The sequence below is a fragment of the Chironomus tepperi genome, unplaced genomic scaffold (assembly GCF_022539635.2).
Source record: "Chironomus tepperi strain 1889 unplaced genomic scaffold, CSIRO-AGI_Ctep_v1 contig_305, whole genome shotgun sequence".
NCBI classification, from domain to species: Eukaryota; Metazoa; Arthropoda; class Insecta; order Diptera; family Chironomidae; genus Chironomus; species Chironomus tepperi.
Window position 1 is genome coordinate 56053 of NW_027226427.1, and position 23011 is coordinate 79063.

The window sequence follows — 23011 nt, forward strand, 5'->3', positions numbered from 1 at the left end:
TAAAATTCGATCCATTATTGCTACTCTCTGTTAATGGATTTCATTGTAAATATTTTGTTAACAAAAAAAATTCATAATAAAGTCTTACATCTTGTAATCTCAATCGAAACTCAATATGTACATACATTGAAAATAATCAGCAGCAATTAATTGAATAATAAAAATAATAATTATACTCAAATAACGGATTGATTTAAAGTACTGGAGGGAAGCATGACACTCATCAGATATATGTGTGTACGACATTACTTTAAAAATAACATGAAATTTAATTTTTATATTTTTCTTGCTTTAATATGATAATCTTTAATCATATAATAAAGAGACATGTCATTAATCAATCTCTCGTGTGTCGTGGCTGTATTTCGCGAGTAATTTAGTTTAAACAACATTGCAATGTCATTTTTATCGATGTAATTATACTGATAGCCGAAAGTAAAGAAAGGAAAAACATCGAGTAAAATCAAGTTAGAATGGCAGTTGATGATGTCAACATAAAGCGCATTTTTGGAAAAATCTACTTTATATTCCCTGAAAGCTCATGAGGTAGGATTGTAAGAAATCTAACGTCAAGTAGGTGACTCTGGTCAGATAAGGTGAATTACGGCGATAGGCTGACACACACCAGCCTGATGCTGAAGTTATTGCCTATTTACGGCTTGACCCTCAGGTTTGACTTTCATAGTTAATTCGAATCGAGAAATGTCTGAATTACATGTCGAAATCGAAACTTGAGGATAGGATTGAGCATCACGTTCTTTAAGTCAGTATTTGAAGGAGTTTTTTTTAAAAAGTTATATTTTATTTCTGTATTTCATGAGCATCAGACATTTTCCAAGTCTGTATATCGATGCGATGAACATGAAAATTTTTGCAGCTCAACTGGTTTTGTCCGTATGGACGTTTTTGCTTTCAACTCTGCACATGAAATCAATGCAACGTACCTAGCCACAATTTGTGTGTCGCGAATCACACAAATCGAGTCGGTGTCTAGAACAGCGAAAAAGCATCCGAATCCAACTAGACTTTCCCTGGGAGAATCGGTAGTCCGACGCTCTAAAAATCCTCAAATCCCAACAAACTAGTTCAAAAATTGAGAAAAATCCACAAACACCAAGTCAAACTGACAACTCAACAAACTTCAACATCACACAAAACCCCAGTTACAATTAAACATTAACATTGCATTGTGGATTGACTGATGAAAAAAGGAAGTCTACAATTCACTAAGTGGCTTCCAGCAGCGACCATAAACTTAATCTTAATGAAGATCGGCGAAAAAATAAAAACCCAATGGCAAACATTAAAATGCAGCCAACATGACTCGGTGTAAGTTTTCAATAGACAAATGTGAATGAGCAACTTTTTTGGCAAATTTTTATTAATTACGGAGATTGCAAAATAGTCAGCCTTTTGAGATAATTAAATAACAAAATGTTTGATGATTTTGCTAAACGAATATAATCCCATTCATTTCAGCACATGGAGATTATGTGTGATAATGCCTTTAAACTTATTTAAAATCGACAGCTACAAACATAAATCTTGTTTAAAAAAATATTACTTCTTATTCCATTGCAATCATAAATTTGCGAGTACATTTTAATTGTCTTTGTACAGCTTTATATCCATTTTTTAAAAACAAAAAGTCATTGTGCAATGTTCAATAAATGACTGTTAATATCTTCATTAGTACTGCAATATAATAGTAATAATAACAGTTCCAATTTTATGAATGATACAAATTATACATTCATTGTAGTCATAAGGAATAGCAAACTATGAATAGAGACGCTAAAAAGTCATTAAATAAGTGTAGTAAAAGCAGTTTGAAAGTTTTTTGATGATTTAAAAATTGAGGCATTAGGAGGAGTTTAGAGATAGTTTATTGTATAAGATTTATGAGTGTAATCTTTAATGGATTTATTATTATGGAAGCAACTTGTCGTATGGCTGTCGGGCATGTTGTGGCACTTGAGTGGGTTTTGAAACAAATAAATTAATTCATTTTGTAATTTTGTTTTGATATTAAATAAAATTCATGATTTATGTCCATTTTGAATCAAATGAGAATTGGATTTATGCTTAAAGTCATGTCACTTTAGTTGCATAACAAGGAGGCAGTGGCAAGGAGCTTCAAATGGGGTGGCACCACTCCCTGATTTAAGCATCTTGATTGATTCGCCTGAGGTAGACAATCTATATTACTCAGTGCCATATTACTAAAATCAGTAAATCATGAATAGCTAACCCTAGCGATGCAACATTGGGTCCGAACCAAATTCCAATGGGTACTCCTTTGTTATACACTACCTGTACTGACAGTATAACATCATTATGATTTGGAGGTACCTCGACGGAATCAGAATGCCAGTTATATACCAGAGCATGTCATGTTGATACAAATTCTTAATTTCCATGAGGCATACCAGACTAGATTATTAATGCCTTACAGCAAATATTTGGCATCAATTAATTTGCTTAAATCTACACTTCTAATAGAACATTAAATGTCCTTCTACCACAACAGCCACAAATCGAATTGAAGACACGAATTATTATAAGCCAAATGCTGTTTATCTACAGGTTTTCACACTAATAATTTTGGTATTTCGCATGATTAATTACCATTAAGCTTCCTACAAATTTTGTTTTGGTTGCTAATTCAACCACAAAATTACCATCGAAATTACAAGATCCAATAAATTATTTTTCAAAAAAACTGAGAAGCCAATAGCGCTAATAACCCTCCCCAAATGAAAAGGTATTAATCCATATGCTTAGCGAAAACATGCTAATAAATTTGAATGGAAATAATGATATGTAAATTTTATAAGAAATTCACCACTTCTCATTATAATCATCATTAATGCCTTATGTACACCTGGACATTTAAATTCTCATTCATAATAATAGCCATTTTCATAGGCTGATTGTCAATGAATAGAAAAAAAAGTTACTAATGAGATATTTTTTGCCGCTCCATTTGTTTAATGCATTACGCTCATTATCACATGTGCCAATTTGGTATGTTTGACAACAAAAAGTGAGATTTTATGCTTATATGGACCATAAAATAGGGATTATTATAAATTGATTGAGAAAAAGGTTGTTATGTCTGACAAAATAACACTAGACAGCGGACAGTACACAAAAAAATTTGAATTATGAGCGGGAGGCATTCAAGTGTGGCGTCTGGGATTTTTAGGTGTATCCATCTGGTGAGCTTTTCCGAAATCTTGGTCTATAAGGACTTCTGGGACTCATAGTACCTCATAGCACTGTATTAGATATCTTATTATCATGACCTAATAAACATCATTGACGGATGTCCCCAAATTGAAAATAATATCGAAAATCAATTAAAAATCAAAAAAGTAACATTTTTTCAAAGTCTTTGACTGAAAGGTTAATGCCGAAATAAATGGATAATTAGACTTTGAGTCTGACGAAGCGAGGAGAAATGTCTATAGACTAGACTGTAAGCAACAAACTGTGTGAATCGATAAAGAAATGTAAACCGTTGCTGGTAACATATCTCATTTAATTATGTTTATATTAATTTAGGTACCAACTGTCATAAGCAAAGGAAAATAAGAAGTATGTATTAAAAAAATATTAAGGCGGGATAATGAGATGAAAAAAGATATTTTTCAAAAATAAAATTGATACTAGCCATTGCTGGATGAATGAAAGTAAAGTGAGAAAAGCTTATAAATGACAGATCGTAAATTACCATCTCAGCAGCATTTAAAAATATTGTAATCGTTTTATAGGAGAAATGGTAATCGCCTTTGGGGAAATAAGATAATGTGTAGTTCATCAATTACAGCTTCCAAAAGCTACACGATGGAGTAATGTCAAAAGTATTTGCTTGTTCCAGACTGGTGAGCAAATTGAAAAAATATTTTGTTTTTGGTATGCTGCTGATTATTTTTTTTGCGATTTATTAATATTGGCGTGCTGATGAATTTATTTTTTTTTGAGAATACCGTTGGATATTTGATGAATTTTATGGTGTTTTATAATTTTATTAGAATTTATGCGAATCATTTTAAGCTATTGATCTAAATAATTAAATTTTATATTGATCTTGTATTAATAGCTTAGATTAATAGCTTTATTAGAATTTGATTCTTTTGGTAGAATTTTAATGGATTATTGGATGTTTTGAATAGTTTTAATTTAGATAGAGAAGGAATTATCACCAAAATGACACAGGTAGTCCAATGACTGAATGATTGAGGGATCTTAATAAACTATTAAAGATTCATTGAACTCGATCGACTAAAAGGTTCTATTTGTAAGCTTATATTGAGCACAGAATGGATTCTATATGCTTGCATTTGCTAAATTGGTGTGTATTGCTTCCAGTCATACATGAATTAATGTTGATTCGCAACAAATCATCAAAAGTGGGTCATAAAAAATAATACCTTTGGAATAAGGAGGTTCAATGCTTTTTGGATGGAATCAACAAATGGCATGAAGAAGGAGGAGGGTGCAGCGGGTTTTGGGGAACAACTCCTCACCCCTGTTTGGGAAAAATCTCCTATTTCTTAGGCTTTTTGAGACAAAAATCCATAAACTCCTAAAATTCTCAGATTTAAATCTTTGTGGATTATCTAGTCATTAATTAAGGCTTTTAATGCATAAAAATTGACTTAAAATTTCAATTTAAAAAAAAATCCAATTTCCGAACGTCCCTGACCCAACAATATAATAATAACCAAAAAATTAAGCTTCTCAATTTGAATGAAAAGATAAGTCGTGTGAGAATCAGCTTACAAGACTCTTTTCATATTAATCACAGTCATGCACTCGCTTACTGTTTTGACTTCAATTCTTTTGTTTACAGCACTTCATGTTAACAATAAAAAATACTTCAACCAAAAGTTAATTTCAGAGATAAAAAAGCTCAACAAAAAAAAAAATATAAAAAGCCATAAACATGGAATTTCTTTCTATTAACTGCAGTAATGTTTGTTCTTCATGCATCCTCACTAAGCATAGATGCAGTTTTTTTTTTCAGCACAACTAGCAACAAGCAAAAAAGAAATAAAAATATAAAATTGAGAAGTATTTTTTCCGCCTTTTATGTTTCTGGCAGTTAAGCAATTGTGCAATTATTTGCTTCATGATGAAACATTGCAGAATCATTCGTGCGCTATTAAATATTACCATCGCGTATATTTCGATTTTTTTTTCCTTCTCTTCAAGCACAGTATGTACGTTGCTTCAATGTAATTGTTTCGAGAAGTAGTGATACTTAGATAATTTTATATTTGGTTATATTTGCTCTGCTAATTTTCAGCATAAGCATACCTTTTTCTTCCTTAATTACAAATTTTTTTCATCTCTACACTGTTCTTGATTGTTTATGAAACTTCTCGTAAAGTAAATTAAAAAGTTTTTATCGCTTTAAACAAAAAAATAATTGTTTATAATTTAATGCTTTTGCAAAACAATGCAACACCGAGAGTGTGCATCTAAAGCATATTTCTATCTCTTTTTCTATGCTTATGTATTTTTCGAACACTTGCAACTTGCAAGAAAAACAAGTTATGATGATTCTGTGAGGTGGAATTTCAAGAGCGTATGTTGCATTTTTGTGTGATGATATGCTGAATGAAAATTGAATTGTTTGGAAATTATGGATGGAATTTGTTGATTTACATGAAATTGAACTGAACTCTAAGAAATCGGCAATCATATGAACTCCGAAAAATGGTAAAAATGTACATCCCAATAGGGATGATCAGGTTTATCAGCCCCTATACACATGCTCCTACAACTACCTCGACCAAGGTAATTTCTTAAACTGTACTCTTGGCTAGGACTAAGTAGGAAAGGATGGTAACCGAGAAATCGACACTGGAGGTGTAATTAGGATCCAATCAGAAGGATTTTGGGACTTCGTATCGAAAATACTTGAAAAACTTGTCCTGGCAACGCCCCTGAATATCACTAGTAATCCTCCGAATGTCGTTGACCGCTGACTCAATAACATAACTTTTCTTGATTGCTGCATTATTGCTAGTACCATAATCCACAAACTTTTTAAATCCTGTCAGCATGAACTAATTTAAACAATACGTTTTCTTTAATTTTTTTTTGAACTATTGCAAAATTAATTCCAGCAGAGTGACTTCAAAAACAAACAGCTGCCGAAATTTTATGTAACGTCAGTCAATCCGGCGGATTTAAAATAATTAAATATTTCATAATTTTTAATTAAAGTCAGAATGGAACGTATTGGTTCAGTTGTTTTGTACATCACCGGACTTTTCTTTTTTTGGAATCAGATTTTGAAAGTAAATGTTGATAGATTTGAAGCTTGGAAGTCTGAGTGATGGGCATGAAGACGATCAAAGAGCTCATTGAGAGTGGCTGTTGATAAAGACACTAACTGAGAGATGCCAAGGATTACAGAGCGAAGGCATTATGGTCAGCGAATGCATTCGAGTAGTTGTGATATTTTTATAGATATTCTAAGGTTCAGTCAGCAAATTAGTCTGCCTACGCTCCTAGTAAACAGATAAAACTTACAAAACAAGCCCACAATTCATTAAATTTCCTTTTTCTTACAATTGATCACATCAGCAAGCCATATTTTCCCCATGAATGACTTTTAATTAAGTCATTATTCATTACTGTTCTCATATGCCCTCATTTATGCAAAAAAAGACTATAAACATACCGCAATATCTATTTTTGCATATATTTATAGACCATCAAGTCAAGACAAAGCTAAAATCACATTTTTCACCTTGAAAAATGCACAACACAAGAAAGAGTATAAAATAACCTAACATATTTATGCAGCATCACTTGGTTCTTTCGCAAATTAAAACAAAACAAGAAAATTGCGCAAAACGTTTCTGTTTTTATTTTACAACATGTTTTTTTTTGTGTGCAGCGTTTGAAATCATCGTGAAAACAGGTACGAATATGCTGCTGCTGCCGTTTGTTTAGAGTACATAATAAAAAGAAGTTTCATTAAGTCAATGATTATAATTTGTAATATTTTTGCAAATTGCAAATCAAATGATTGCCTCTTTAAGGAGGATAATATGAATATTTGTTAGATGATGCAAAAAGCTGCTGCTTTATAGGATTATAGCCACTCAACTTATTATGTGATGCATATTGAATATCAGCAGATTGGAAAGTAAGTATGAAACCCCAAAAAACCACAACCAAGTCATAAATTTGCGGTTTCAATTTTGTATTGAAAATCAATAGGTCGATCAGCATGACTCATGCGTGGACACTCCTAATTGACTTGCAATATAATTTTATGTCATACATATATGCACAACAATATCAATTAAGTTGAAAATATGTGAATAATAAAAATAGTTATATTCAGCTCAAGTGTCATTTGCGAATAAATACCTTGAAGGAAAATATCATCGAAAAAATGTGCCCTCGCTCTGCAAGTGCTTCATTGTTTATACAGCCTATGAGGTCAATAACTGGTTCAACGAATAACAAGATTCACACATATTAATAAATTATGTGTGGCATTCCTTTATGTATTATTGACAAGATGCTGTTCGGTTAAGTAGAAATTATCATAAAGAACCCACCATGCTATATGCTACATATACATACATTAACACACTTGTACGAGGAGATACGCGGAGATGTAAATGGAATAATAAGAAGAACTTTAATTGCAATCTTATGTAGCATCAGCATTGCATTGAGTAGAATATGAACTCATTATAGGCGAACGATGTAATGTTCGCGCTTTTCATAGCTCTTTCTGACTATTGCCTTAATATGTAGATAATTATTCCAATAAATAAATCGAATTGTATCAACAGGATACTAAATAAAGAACTTGAGACATCGATAACTGGAAAATTGATTATTATAAATTTATGTCTTGATGTTTAACGGTTTTGGAATGCTTTTTAGGTCTATGGAACTGAAATTTTTATTGTGAATCACACTGAAAATATGGATTAAGTTTTGTATGGTATAATGTGCAGATTTGAAGGTCTTTAGAATTGAAGTTTTAAGAATAATGCGATTTGATTCATGAAAAATTGAAAGGTGATGATTAGATGCTTCATTTAATATACTAGGAAGTGTTGATGGACCTGCCAAATCCTTTATACAATTCGATATTGTGATTACTTTTGTGTGGTCTTATTTAGACTGTAATTTATATTACTTTAAGGCTAAGAAATGCTGTACAATTACCAACTGACTGTAAGTCTACAATTTGAAGCATGTGCTAATGATATCCTTAGCATCCAAGCTCAAACCATAATTTTCATAGAAATCATTTTAATGATGCTTTTCAAGTTAAGAAATTCAACAACATTTTGTACTTGATACAGTTACCGCAACTTCAACTTGAGGAAGAGCCTCTTCAATTTAACTAGTTTATAATGCGATAATTTAAAGGAAAGAAATCATCATCAAGTATTCAAGAATTCGCATAGCCTCTGGCAGTATTTTGGAATTTGATGTATATTTTGTGTGACGATATGAATTATGGATATGTGCCTGGAGGCAAAAATATGACCAAAAATTTTATGGGAATATAGCCGGTTTTTACACTTTTATGGCTTGTTTATTTTTGCTGGAATTTATTTCTTTTTATGTTGACAATTTTGATGGAATACGTGTCATATGGACAGGTTGATTAGGTATCCCGCGGGGTGTTGGGAATTATTTGTTGATCTTTGTGGTTAGATGCTGTCGAGCAACTCTCATGACAGGTTAAAACGATTTATTTCAAACTCTTCACTCCAAATGTCAAAAGCCGCAGGTGAAATAAGTCAAACTGATATTTTCTTACCCAAATATGGCTTACTAACTTCTAGTTCCATAAAGACTAAGAAACAAACAAAAAACTCTTCATTTTCTCACAAGAATCCAATAAAAAATCTGCGTTGTAAGCATAAAATTACCACAAGACCTTGACCCACATTCAGATTCACTTCCAAAGGTTTCTAATTGATTGCCATACATGAATCTGCAAAAATTTAAAAGCCCTTATCATGGAAGATCTAAAAAATCCAATTAAACCATAACTACCTCAACAGCCATAAAATAATTACTTAAAGTCCAGTGACATTAAAAAGTCGCAACATTAAGACCTCTGAATTAACTTAATGGATGTCACTTAAAATATAGTTTTTATAGACCTTAAATTAATTGACAAATTCATCTCCTTTTACTTTTATGAAGAGGAATTAGCCGTGCGGAAACATTGCTCTTAAAACTTACAGCATTATGAGTTAAAATCTCTTCAAGGTCTTAATAAACTATGATTCGTGAGAGATGCTGAGAGGAATGGAATTGTTGAAGAGAAATAAAAATGTTGGAATGCTTTGCTGTTGCCATCTGCCTTTTTCGCAAGCTATATTTTTTCATAATTAAATGCTTTAATAATTTTTTTTACAACTTAAATTAAAATCATCATGATCGCGTCTTGGGTAATTAAAAAATACAGCATATACATCACAACAAATTGACTTTTCATGCTCGCACGGAGACGTCATTTTTGTGGAATTATTACTCAGAATTATCATAGTACTTACCCACAGCTCCCCAATCAGGATGTGCTAAGTTGTTGTACCAGCCGTCATAGCGTTGCTTCTCAATGTGACTAAAATATTTTTCTGTTAATGAGAGGAGAAAAAAAGAGAAAAGACATGATGAATAAAGGTTCAAATAATATAATAATCAGTACGAGACGAGACTTTAAAGAATTTTTTTAAGAATCTCGGCACTTCTTTTTTGTATTTTTAAAACAAAGAAGTTGTAAAATTAATTGTTCACTGACAATTATCGCGAGTAGAATATAAATTTTTTTGGAGGATTGTAAGGCCGTCAACACATGGACATAAATACTTTTCTGAGATGTAACAGGATTTTTTTTTCTCTTTGACTTTAAGTGTTAGATTATTGGGAGATTAACAGCAGGGAGTTGATGATTCTTTTGTTAGTTTTAGAATTTGTTAACAGCTTTATTGTCAGATTTGTGTCAGCTTGAGATAAATTTGGGAATTTTTTTGTGGAATTTTGGATTGAAAGGAACAAGTAGTTTGGGATTTTTAACAATAAGTTCAATTTGAGGAGCAAGGAGGGATAATTTGCTTAAATATTGGGCATCCGATCGTCTTATACTCGAATTTATGCCAAATTCTACCAGACACTCAATCATTGAGACCCTTATCAGCCTACATATCTGATTGAGTGCTTCATTTTGAAGTCACAAGTTATCTAAATGGACTCCCTAACTTCATTTAAGTTGCTCGGGCATGCAACTTAATTTCACAAAGTTATGCACCAAAAACAGTGCTTCCGATCTATCTTCAAGTTCAATCTGAACGAAACCATCCGAAAAATTTCAAAAGCTTTGACGATGCAACCTTTTATTCATATTTCCTAACTAACACCTCATTTAGAGCCCCTGCTGAGATGAACAGTGCACTCGGCTATAACATAGCATTATGCTTATACGGATTAAATAATGTGTAAAGTTATTACACACGAGTGCTGAGATTTATATCATTTTTATAAAAATATGATAATGAAAATTATAAATGACCACAATTTTACATCATGTGAAAATGCAAGTCTCAACATCAAAAGAAAAAAAAAATATGGATTAGTGTAAATTAACGTCATGGATACACTTGAATGGATGGATTTATAAATAATTTTAATTAATTGAAATGAGACATGATTTTTATAAATTGATGCTGAAAAGATTTGCTTGTTAAATGCCATTTACACTTCATTTTAATGCAATCAAAGATAATGAAAATTAATTATAATGAAACGAGTTGAATGTAGATTAGTGATATGTTGGAGGTATTTCGAGAAATAAATGTTCTTGAGGATGATATATAGGCATGCTACAAATGCTACAAAGTGGATAATTTAAAAATAAATAAATAGCATACAGTATTGCATTTAATTGCTATATTTTATGGCTCAGTTTTTTCTCATAAATTGATTTTTTATACAAAAACTAAAATGTTTGCTTTTTAGTCAAATTCAAATGACATTTTATGGACAATTTCCTCTCTAAAAGTGACTGATATGGTTACAATTTATATTTAATTGAAATCTCTTTTTAATCTCGCGCATGCAGGGGGATACAAAGAGACAGATGGACATCAAAATGACAATAGTTTTTATTCAAGTTATTTAAACAATTTCAATGATAGCTAGCTGGATGTGTTGGATGAAATGGATGTTTAGGGAGTTATAATGTCAGATATAAGATCATCTAATGTGAATTTATTGAATTTTTGTACCAAAAATGCAATTTTTCAGGATTTAAAGTGATTTTGTCCAACTTTTCAAACGTTAACTTCATGCACCCCTTTGATCCCGTTCCAACAATTCCCAAACATGCCTCAACTGCGCTTTAAGTCCTTCAGCATTAACCCAACATCCACTGCATTCTTATTTAAATTAAACAAAAACCCTTAGTCATGAAACTGAACTTTCTCATACATATATTTCATTACATAAAATGTCAGCAGCAAATATTGATGCATGAAAAAATGCTGAATGACTGACATATGTATCCATTGCATCGAATTCTCATTTTTCAAAAAGGATAAAGTTTTGCCGATTATTTGATAGCGAATAAAAATATTTCATGTAATTGAATGCGAGTTATTACTTTAAGTACATTGAAATATGAAGACGTGTCCACAGACTTTAATTTATGTTCATTAAGCAGTCATTATGGAAACCATCAATTTGTGGATTTGATGTCATTGCATTCAAGTACACCCTTGTTAGTTTTGTTGGTGTGTGTTATTAGTTTTAGGGCATGCAAGAATCAAATTCTTTGAAAGACAACAATCATCATACATGTCTTCATTAAAACCACCAATTGAGTCATCAAACTTCAACACAAACTGTAATGAACTCATTACTTGAAAAAATCATTTCAAAGTGATCCGATCAAGAAACTCAAAGATTGTGACAAGATAATCCTCAAAGACGCTAGTCATTGAGTAAATGTAAGCCATGTTGTTGCTATTACTGAATATTATCGCAATAAATATATTACATTAATCCAATATTAATATGAGATTATACATCTCACCATATAGCACACGGACAAAATCATCATTATGCAGATTAAAACTTAATATATTAGTTTTCATAACAAAACTAGTCAGTGAGAGGGAAAGACTCTTTTTTTCATAATAATTGTACACATGTATTAGACGACGGGGTCATCAATCTTTTTTTTAATTTTTGTGGTGCTTACAAAGCGATACATTTTAATAAAATAAATAATAATTTCAGGGATGATGAATGGCAAATTATTCATCTAACAAAAGCATTTGCCAATCTTTTTTTTGCCTAATGCACATATATGAATATTCATATGCTCATTCATTAAAATAAAAAGTATACGTGATTAATAACACTTTACAAAATCCCTTCACTTCCAATGCTTTTGTTTTCTTTCACTGTTCGGCTTACATTACTCATATGCCTGTTCTATTTTTAACATAGCAATTTGGCGCTTAGATTTATTTTACAAATTTTGCGATTATGAATCGTCTAACAATGATATAAAAATTATGATAGGTATTAATCTAATTAATTTCAGCGCATTTGTTATAATAAATTAGAAAGCTTTTAATCATTTTTTTGGAATTGATTTAATTTTGCTTGTTTTATTTGAGTTAATTTTTGAGTAGCAATTTGTAGTTGGTTTAATAATTTGATGAGTTTTAGATTTTTGTCTGATTTATTGTAGGTTTGGACGTGTATGGATATTCATATTATGTGTGTGGGCTTTTGATTAATTACTTTACGTTGCATATAATCCATGAAACTGCAGTTGATGAGTCTATCAAATCAACTTTTCATTCTTGAACAAGCAAAATCCTTGATGGAGATTTTAATGGACAAAGGAGTGTGAGGAAGGCCCCAGAACTCATGGGAGAGTGTTTGCCGATAGAGATGCATTGAATTTTGTATCAGTATTTGGCAGAGAGTAGCCAGTGATAATGCCAGTTTTAGATCGCAACACATCTGGTCAACCAGCGAAGTAAGTCGGCCTTTCCATTACAAGTTGCATTTCTGACTCTAATTAGTACCCAAAACAATGAATCAATCCCCCATCAAAAGACCTTTCTAAAAACTGCAAATATTGTTTATGATCAAAATATTAATCATTAACAAAAATGACAGGAACACGAATGCCTTGTACATCTTACAACTTTTTTTCTTGGCTTCTTGTGTTGACCAGCTTACCATGAAATTTTATTTGCTACTGCCAACAAAATTTTATTACTGTTCACAAATCAGCAACCAAAAAATTTCCTTTCAAACATGAAAATGAAGACACCAGAGAATAATAATAATATCTAAGATTGATTCCAACAAATTGTCTGTGTTACATCATTTTTCATAGAAATATAATTAATTGTTTAATGCCGCAAATGAGCATTGATGAAGATTTCTAAATAACAACAACAAGTAAGTTTAATATATTTCATACCGAGCGACACAAGTGAAGAAGACTCCGCCATGGAGCATTTAAGACTCCGGTAAAGCTCTTTGTTAACACCAAATGGAAGTCGCCTAATATAGGCAGCCACGTGGACGCAATACTGTAGTTTCCTCTGTTTGGCGTTAATCAAAGAGGTAAATCGGAGCCTCAAAAGCTCCGTGACGAAGTCTTCTTCATTTGTATCGCTCGGTCATCGAGTAACAGGAAAGATACAACACACAACCAGTGTATTTTCATCGAAATAAAAATGTAAAGTTTTAATAATGCTTTTCACGGTCATTATTAATTGTAAAAACATTGCTACTGCAACCGAAATCACTTTGCGGAAATGCTATACAGAAATGATTAAATTACTAATTGTGACGCCACCGCAAAAATTATGATTGTTATTATAGTGATAATCATGCAATAAGGACATCTGTGATCTCATTAAAAAGCACTTAAATCCATTTGACATAATTTTCCAATAGACGTCAATTATTGAAAATTGTGGTGCTTAATTTAGCACAACTGCGTTACGACACACGAAATCTCGTAAATAAGTGGATTTAGATGCACTTGTCGTGTGCATTTTTAGCACTTGACACATTCATGAAAATCAACTCAACAAACCGTCAATAACTCTTCTTTGTTGCTGCAATTATAAATGGATGTCTTTGTTGATTTATTCTTTATTAGCAAAACATCTGTGAGCTTTCGTTATTACTTCCAGTCTCTTTTTTTGTGTAATGTCAGAAACACACGTGAATCATTAATTTATAATTAAGGTCTGATCGCTCCAGACTCTATCGTTCCTTTTAAATGATCATCTTCATCTCGATAGTTATTATGTAAGCATGTGCTTATTCTTAAACTGTTTGCTATTTTTTTGTAGATAAAATGAGATTTTAAGTGAAGCGCTTTGGGTGGTTAGATGATTATTGAAGTAGAATATGAGCCATTAAACTGCTTTAAATGAGTTTTGCTTAATTGCAGTATATTTTATTGAGTTATGTGTTAAGTTGTTAAATCTAGGTCATTCGCAAGGAGCGTGCAAGTAGTTAAATGGAAGTAAATTGCATACAATGTCTGTGAGCACCAGGCGCTCTATAAACTACCTCCATAAACGCACTTACAACTCATTTTTTGCTAGAATGTTTTAAATATCATTAAATACATTTTACAACAGGTAAGAAGTCATGAAACATGTCAATCTAAACGGAACAAACACGAAGAAATAAATATAAAAATTTCATGTGATATTAAAATAAAGTGAATATAAATTCGAGTCACGAACGATGTGAGTTAAAATACGATCAATATGTGCTGATAAAAATCTTAAAGAGAAAAGCGAAATTCCCTTTAGATATTTAAATATGCTGCAAGGGGTGGGCATGAAGAGCCCTTGATTGCTTTATTATAGTAGAAATTACAACTGAGGTGCTTAATCTTTGGATTTAGCATCTTTTAATCCCTGGAACTGACAACCTTAATCACAATTTTTAAGTATACTGATTTGTACAATAGTGCCCATCCCTTGATATTTTAATAATGATTTTATTCTTCAATTACACAGGCAAACATTGTCAATTTGAATGTAGAAAATGAAACAGTCTATAAAAAAAAGTAAATGAATGCAAGAATTTATCGCGATTGAATTTTAATAAAGTAGAAATTTCACTTAATTTGAATATTTTTGGTGCAAGTCTTAACAGTTAAGTATGTGCATTTTACGCATATGAACTGTGAATTCTGATTATAAGCTGCATGCAAGAATTTTTGCCAAAAAGTGGGGTTTGACTCCAAAAAGAGAGGTCAGGACTCAATAAAACCCCTGTATAAGCTCTCCTTGAACCCCACTGTCATCTAACACTCGGCACAATACATGCCATTTCTGAATGACCTCATCACTAAACGATAAATTTAGCACTAATCAAATTGACACGACCAGTTAATAAAATTAACTTTAAGCTTCACAACAATACAATTCTAAAATTCATTGTTATTATTCTCAGTCTTATTCATACTGAACCCCTTCCTGTCTAAATGGTGTCAATAAAGCGGACATGAAAATAATTGGCAATATACTTGATTCGCCTTTCGGAAATCTTTATTGATCTCAAAATTATTGGATATTATTGGATCAATTCTTTGATATTCTTCATAATTATTTCACATACGATGAGAATTGATTGAGATTTCAAAGAAGTAACGCCTTTAAAGGATCTAAATTCATTAATCAGATTGACGTACTCACAATGTGCTTGAGAATGAAACATGTCACATGTATTCATTGATCACGGATGTGGTTTTGTGGAATTTGTTTATTTATTTTTCTCAAGGCATTGATGTTACAGATAATTTTTAATTTAGTTGATGACCAAGTCGGTCGGTGATGTTTTTGAAATACTTGGGATTTTTTCACGAATTGTTAATAATATTAGAATTGGAATTTGAGGGGAATAACCTGATAGATAAAGCCAATAAGCAGCTTTTAGACTTTAAGGTCTAAATCGTCATTTCTATGTATGTACCGACAAAAAGCTTCAATAAAGCCTCAACAAAATCCATCTCCATTTCCTTATTTGCAAACAAGAAGATGTCAAGCAAGACATTATAGCTTTAAACCTACGTAAATATTGTACATGCATTTTCAACTAATTTACACTCCAAATTCTTCGTCAAAAGGTGATAATAGAATTCGCAGAACTCCAAACTCATGATGTTAATTATTCATGCTTAAAGCACCAAAATTTAACAGCGTTGTGTTTACTTTGGTATATCATCATTCCCGTCAAAATTATCAAAATAATCTGAGGTTTCAATAACATTTGAGGCTATAAATCCCTTTTACCTTACAAGCTGTACAAAAGTGATTAATAACTGAGCAAATAAGCGGATATAATATTTGAAATGTTTATTCAAGAAATTGAACTCGATTCCTCAAGACTTCTAAGAACTGAAATATACAAGTGGCAAGTTGTTCTAAATTTAAGTGGCATTTTGAAATCAAGATTTTTTGAATTATTTACGACATCTTGAAACAAAAAATATATATATCGGAATCGAGGAGAAGGAATAAGTGGAATATGTGTATTTAATTGATATGATGACGACATTTTCTTTGAAGCAAGAATTTCGGATTTCAATGTGATTTGATGACTTTTTGTGAGACAATAAATTTGATTTTAGTGAATTATATCATCAATTAGAATGGGCGCCAGAATCGTCTCAGGTGAGTGGCCTTAGAAGGACGTTGCAATTGCTAGAGAAGCGCTGCTCCGTCATCGTGTTAATGACAAGATGCTAAAGTACTATGCCAGAGTCATTTCGGTCTACCGGCCGATTTTGGATAGATTTAAATCTGGTGCATAAGCATTAGGTGTGATCTGGGGCCATGAATCAAATTTGATCTGTACGGACAGCGAACTAACTAATTAAGTAAGTAAGCAATCGACTTGTGCTATTCGGACTAGTAAATTTGTCACATCTGGTGAATTATAGGCACTTACATGACAACACTAAAATTCTATAAATACTCATTTGTCTGATAAATTAGTACAAACTAAGTGCAATATTCCAATATCCCATTAATCACGAAAAACTATTGGAAAATCCCATTATTAAATAACTCTAAATTATTACCTAATTAAATATATTGCACGTGAGTTTTTGCACTTATTTTCTTAGTCACTTTAACAAGTCTGATTATAAAAATAGTAATTTGCACGTTTAGTCTTGCTTGTTAAATTTTAAAAACAGTAATTTCTATCCACTAAATTGTTTTTGTCCAAGTTACATATCAGCGAAACTTCACATGCAACTTAACGTCTTAATATAATTAAATGTAATAAATAATGTTTTTTTCAACAGATAATCCAAATACTACATGACAGTAGTCATAAATGTGGGATGTTAAGAGATGTTCCGAGCACATCAAGAGGAAAGTAATGGAAATTAAGTCTAAATTATTGGACTAGAGAGGATTTAGGTAGCATTTATATGAAAATATTGGACAAAAGGCAAATTTAGTATGAAATTTATTGCTAGAGCTTAAAAGTGAATTTTTCAGAAGGGTAAGGCAGGGAAGAAGTAAGGTTATTGCTATAGAGATTGCAGGTCTCAGTTTGAGTATACTAAGTCTATAGTTTACTAGAATACAAGCTTCAAAATGACAATTTGCATTAAAAAATTCTTATGAATAACCCTTAATGAAGCTTAATCGTCCAATACTCTTCATTTCAATGCTATTTCCTCTCCATCATTAAAACTCACAATTCAAACAATTTTAGAACCTAATGATGCTACACATTTACTCATTCGACAGACATTTGCATCCTTTATTGTTCCTTATATGGGAAAGTTTGTCTTGTTCTGTTACATTCAGTTCATTCATTAGTCAATCTACTTATGTAGGAGGCAATGAAGTTATCTTATATGGATTGCTTAATTTGGAATAAGTTTGAGCATTTTATGATGTGCGACGGAAATAATTTAACTTTTTGTAATTATTTAATTGATTTTATTGAAAAGTTTTCTACAAATTAAAGAAAGTTTAAAACAAATAATTGGAATTAAACTTTAAACTTCACTTTAAATATGGGAATAATTGGTAAAAAAAATCGATTCGATAATTTAATGTTTCCAATTTTTACACCCAAATTATTGCTGACTTTTATATACTAGTTATTATATTTTTCACAGTCATAAACTCTGTTAATTACAAAGTGCATTTAATTGTGTTAAACTGACTGGATAATTTCAGTGTCGCAAAAATTTATTGATCTTTTATATTGCTGACTGTTGCTTTTATCTGAGGTGGACAGTCGACATTCTGAAATGCTGACTCTTACTATGAGATTGGTTCATTAAGGGTCATTAACACGAAATAGTCAACAATAAGTGAAATTGGAGAAATTTGAAAATCCTAAAAATTGATTCTAATTCGGTTCTCTTAATGCTGAAATTGACAAAGACTGGCTGTGCTTGATCCGACCATCTAGAAATGATTAGTCGTCCCTAGACACCAGACATACAACTAGGTAAATAAGCTTGACATTCCATGGTTCTGAAGCTCATCACAAAGTGTTTAATCTATTCAGTTCTGGACAGCAAATTCACTGCCCATTCACATAACATACCAAGATCGAACTCTCGATACAAAATATGCCAACCACGCCAATTAACATGTGTCCTTCTTCTTAAATTCCAAATCAATTCTCATTCCTACAACCATCACAAAATAATTAAACTGTAAAACTCTTTCATTCCAACAAATCGAAAGTCGTGACAAGCTGTCACTTCCAGACTAACAAACATTTTACTAATAAACAATCAATCAGAAATTAGCAAATTTTTTATGTCGTCCAGCTAATTTCTATCAAAGTTTTTTTTGAAAGTTGACACACCTTGTGTTTTAAAATACCAGCACTAAAAAAAATTCGCAAGTTTGTAAAAACAATTAAGCTTTTTTTTGTTCATGTAAGCTAACGAGACCCACTAATTAAGATGATCGCTATCTCACAAAGTTTACATGTTCGAAATATGGGATGGTTTTGTGAAATTTTTGAATTTTTTGAATTACGAAATTTTAAATAGTAACTGTCGACTATGAATTTAAAAATCCAATTCCAATAATTGAATGACTGCTGTTTACAGCATCATATAGATTAATTAAGATTACACGACTCCCACTCATCAGAAAGAATATGTTCAATCACTTTAGTATGTGCTTGAATGTAATTAATATTAATCGAAATGATCCAATAACGACCAGTCGTACTGCATATGCGGTTGTTGATAAAAGACAATTTTAATTTTTTGTAAATTTCCTGTCATTAAAATATCATTCGACAGAAAGTGGATTAAAAGATAATTTACATAAATTTTAATTAACTCAATTCAGCACGCAGAAAAAAAGAAGGCTTCACAATGAGGACGAGATTACCTTCGCATATGCAGGAAATTATTGTGTAAAAATCATATCAGCAGTTAAGATGAATATCAATAAAATGATAAAATTTATGTCACCATCGATGAATGGAAAGCAAGCACAATCGTCATTGAACAATTAAGAAGAAATCTCTATTGACATTACAAGTTAGCATAAATTAAGTTGTGGCTAACCACTGACTCGTGATTGATGACATGAATCTAATGCAAAAAACGAAAGTTTCTTCACACACAAAATCGGCCAGATTTTTATCTTTTTCTAGGCCGAAAACTTGATTTTTTTTTTGTGTTATTGTCATTTTAGTATATCAAACTCATAATTTTTGGTCTGTCTGGTCCAAACAGACACGTTTCTCATTTCTTTTACGTTTATGGCAATCGAGCAGAATTTTTATTTTTCTTTACCGCAAAGCACCAACGAAAATGTGTATGGATATATAAAACACATTTTTTTTGATTGATATTTAAATGTCAGACAACTTTTTTTTCCCCATTTGTTTACTTCCAATTCGTTAATACCTTCATTCATTTGTACAATGCGAGACCGAAAATTAGCCTCAGATGAATATTTTCTGATTTTTTCTTGATAAAGATCATCGAATGGTAATTTATGCGAGAAATATTAATTTTTTTTGAAGAAGAAATATGGAAATGTGTGGCCAAGATGATTTTATTGTCGCTATTTTGATTACAGATATGAGAATTTGGACTGGGTGGGGATGCTATAGTTTAGAATGGAATTTGATGACGACGAAATTCCTGAATAATTTTTTTCATGCTGCGATATTTTTGAGTCTTGAGACTTAGTTATTGACGTACCCCGTGATGTTCAAAATATATTCAAAAGCCCTTAGTGAGTCATTAAGTTGCATACTTGATAAATCGAGGAACTTTACCACATTCCTCAAAATGGGAGCCAATAAGGAAAGCTTACGTATACCCGAATAGCACACGATGTAGAAATAGTCAAAAATTTGGCAATAAGCCATCTTGACTCTAGCCTGAGGTTGAGCCTCATCGAATTTAATCTGGAGTAAGAGTCACACTGGCCCGGTGTCAGACATTTGAAATTTCACATGCCTTGTACCTGTCGGGATAACTTAGAGCATATTTTACCCCTTTAAAGTCACTAACCACAAAATCCACAGAGTCTTAGCCTTCAAAAAATCATCATTTATCTCGCATACACAATAGTTAAAGTATGCGACTTCATTTAAAGGATTTATGCCATTAAAGTAATACACCCAAAAGCTCTTTATTTATAGTCGAATGTATGAAATCATATGTGCTGTGTATCATGATTAAGAAGACGAGTCTCAAAACATAACTAAAAGAAATTTATAGCACAAGTGCAGTTTCTTATTGCTAAAAACACCTTTTTACCATTAAATACAATAAGCAACAAGAAACATCCATATAAAAATTGATATATTCGATTTACGTGCCAACAATTCATAGTTTCCTACATGTAGCAAATAAAGTAAAAGTCAATAAATCATATTAACCCGATTTATGATTGATATTTTTTTTTATTTCATCTTTACTTCTTTCGCATGGAATTTTTCTCATAATTTTCTTCTTCTTGTCGTTTCACATAGCATTTAAATTATATCTTCAAATTGATTTTGTTTGAATTATAATTGAAGCAAATTTTGTTATTGCCCATTTTTGAATATTTGACGAATTAATTTGGCGAATTAGCTTTGGACATTGGGTAAATGAATTTAATTGCCTTAAAAACTTCTTTTTTTTTTCATAAATTTTTAAACGCTCTTTTATTGGATGTGAATGAGCTATGAAAAAAAGGAAATAAATGGAAGGAAATTACATCAAGGTTCAAGCATGCACACTATGAATAAGCTCAAATTAAGTACGGGAATATGCTTTTGATGATGGTAAAGTTTAATGACTTTTATGGGGTCGAGCTTAAAGGAACTAATTAAATTGATATAACGTGCAAGGAGATAGTAAAATATTATGGAATGTAAGACATTCATCTTTATGTGCATGCATGCTTTTCAATGAATTAGTCTGGATATTTATCAAGATAGTTTCAAAACACTTTCAGCTTTAATTTAATGCATTATGTTGATTTTATTCTGAAATGCAATATCTGACAATATTCTTGGACTTTTTATGACTTTACTGTTGAGTGCGAATGTGAAATTCGATATGTATGTTCACTAGGAATGTTTTCAAGGTGTTAAAAGTCATTGAATGCATAAAAGAGCTTTGATTTTAGGTCTGTATTTGTAGATCAAGTGCTGTCGGAGAGCTATATTATCGTATCGGACTTTAAATTGGCTATATCGAAAGATAAGGGCCGGAATACTCATGCATATGCCTGAAAGCATTACTTGTTGGCATATTGAGTGTCAAGGTACCAATTCTACGTATAATCAACCATTGGAAGCATAGAATGTTCCAGCAATAACTAGCCATGAATGAAAAAGCCCTTAATTGAGAACAAAGAAGCATACCACAAAAATTACATAAAAATCTGATGAAATAATCAACAGAATCATGTAACACATGTCTATAGGCTTAAATATCATTAGAATACTCAGCCAGTGAGCAAATAAAGCAAAAATAAATGTGCGAGCACTCTCAATTTCAAAATCGTACTCAAGAGACATCTCAATGTCTCAGTGCTTCTCACAGCCTCATCCAAATAAACTCAGACACACAAAATCTTATGACAAAGAATTTAAATCCATTTGGAAATCTCATTTTTTGTCTGCAGCTAAGCTACGTTAATACTATTTCAACAAAACAATTATGTATGCGAATAGATGATGAAATGCAAACAATTCACGATGCTCACTTATTCCTTAAAATGATATTATTGACTCATGAGCTACTTTTGAATGACATGTCATTAGGCTTTATTTGAAACAAATCGGTTTTCAAAGGCACACACAAAAAAAATTATTCTCAAAGTTGCTGTATGGGAAAAAAAGAGCAGCTAATAAGCCTCACGAAGTCATTTTTTTTGGAATTAATACAGAGAAATTAGCAACCGTAATGAAAGCTCATTAAAAGGAATAATGTTCAATGAATATTGTCTGTTAATGACAACCAATTCTCATATCGAAAAAAAGCACGTTCGATGATATAATCTACTAATATTGAATATTGGAAGCAAATTAAAGAAGTGAGCTGCTTAAACTGAAATTTAAAGGACGTCATGTTTCTTCTTTTTGAAAAAGTTCAATTAAATTGCGATTTCACTGATTGCATTTCATTGAGGTTTAATTTTCAAAAATCCATTATTATGCTCACTTATAAAGATTACTTTTGGACATTTGAAATATTAATTTGAATATTTAAATATATATGTCATAGATGGATGGATAGATAGACAATTGTGGCAATTCAAAATGCGAATTTTTAACCTTACTACTTAGCTGCTGCTGTTTCGATCCATGTTGAATCATATCAATCACTCAATCAGCGGTGGGAATGGTGAGAATGAGAGAAATTAATTGAATTGTAGAGATTATTTGAAATGTTTGTTGTAGGTCCAGTAAAACGCATTTTATGTGAATTTATTATATT

General features: G+C 31.5%; 1 protein-coding gene across 1 annotated transcript in view; it reads right to left on the reverse strand.

Moving 5' to 3' along the window:
- The window catches only part of Duox (dual oxidase), a 46453-nt gene that overhangs the window by 5617 nt on the left and 17825 nt on the right, over positions 1-23011 (reverse strand). The window contains exon 3 of the mRNA XM_070642945.1: positions 9564-9644. Coding sequence (XP_070499046.1) covers positions 9564-9644 — 81 coding nt within the window. The remainder of the gene's footprint in view (positions 1-9563; positions 9645-23011) is intronic.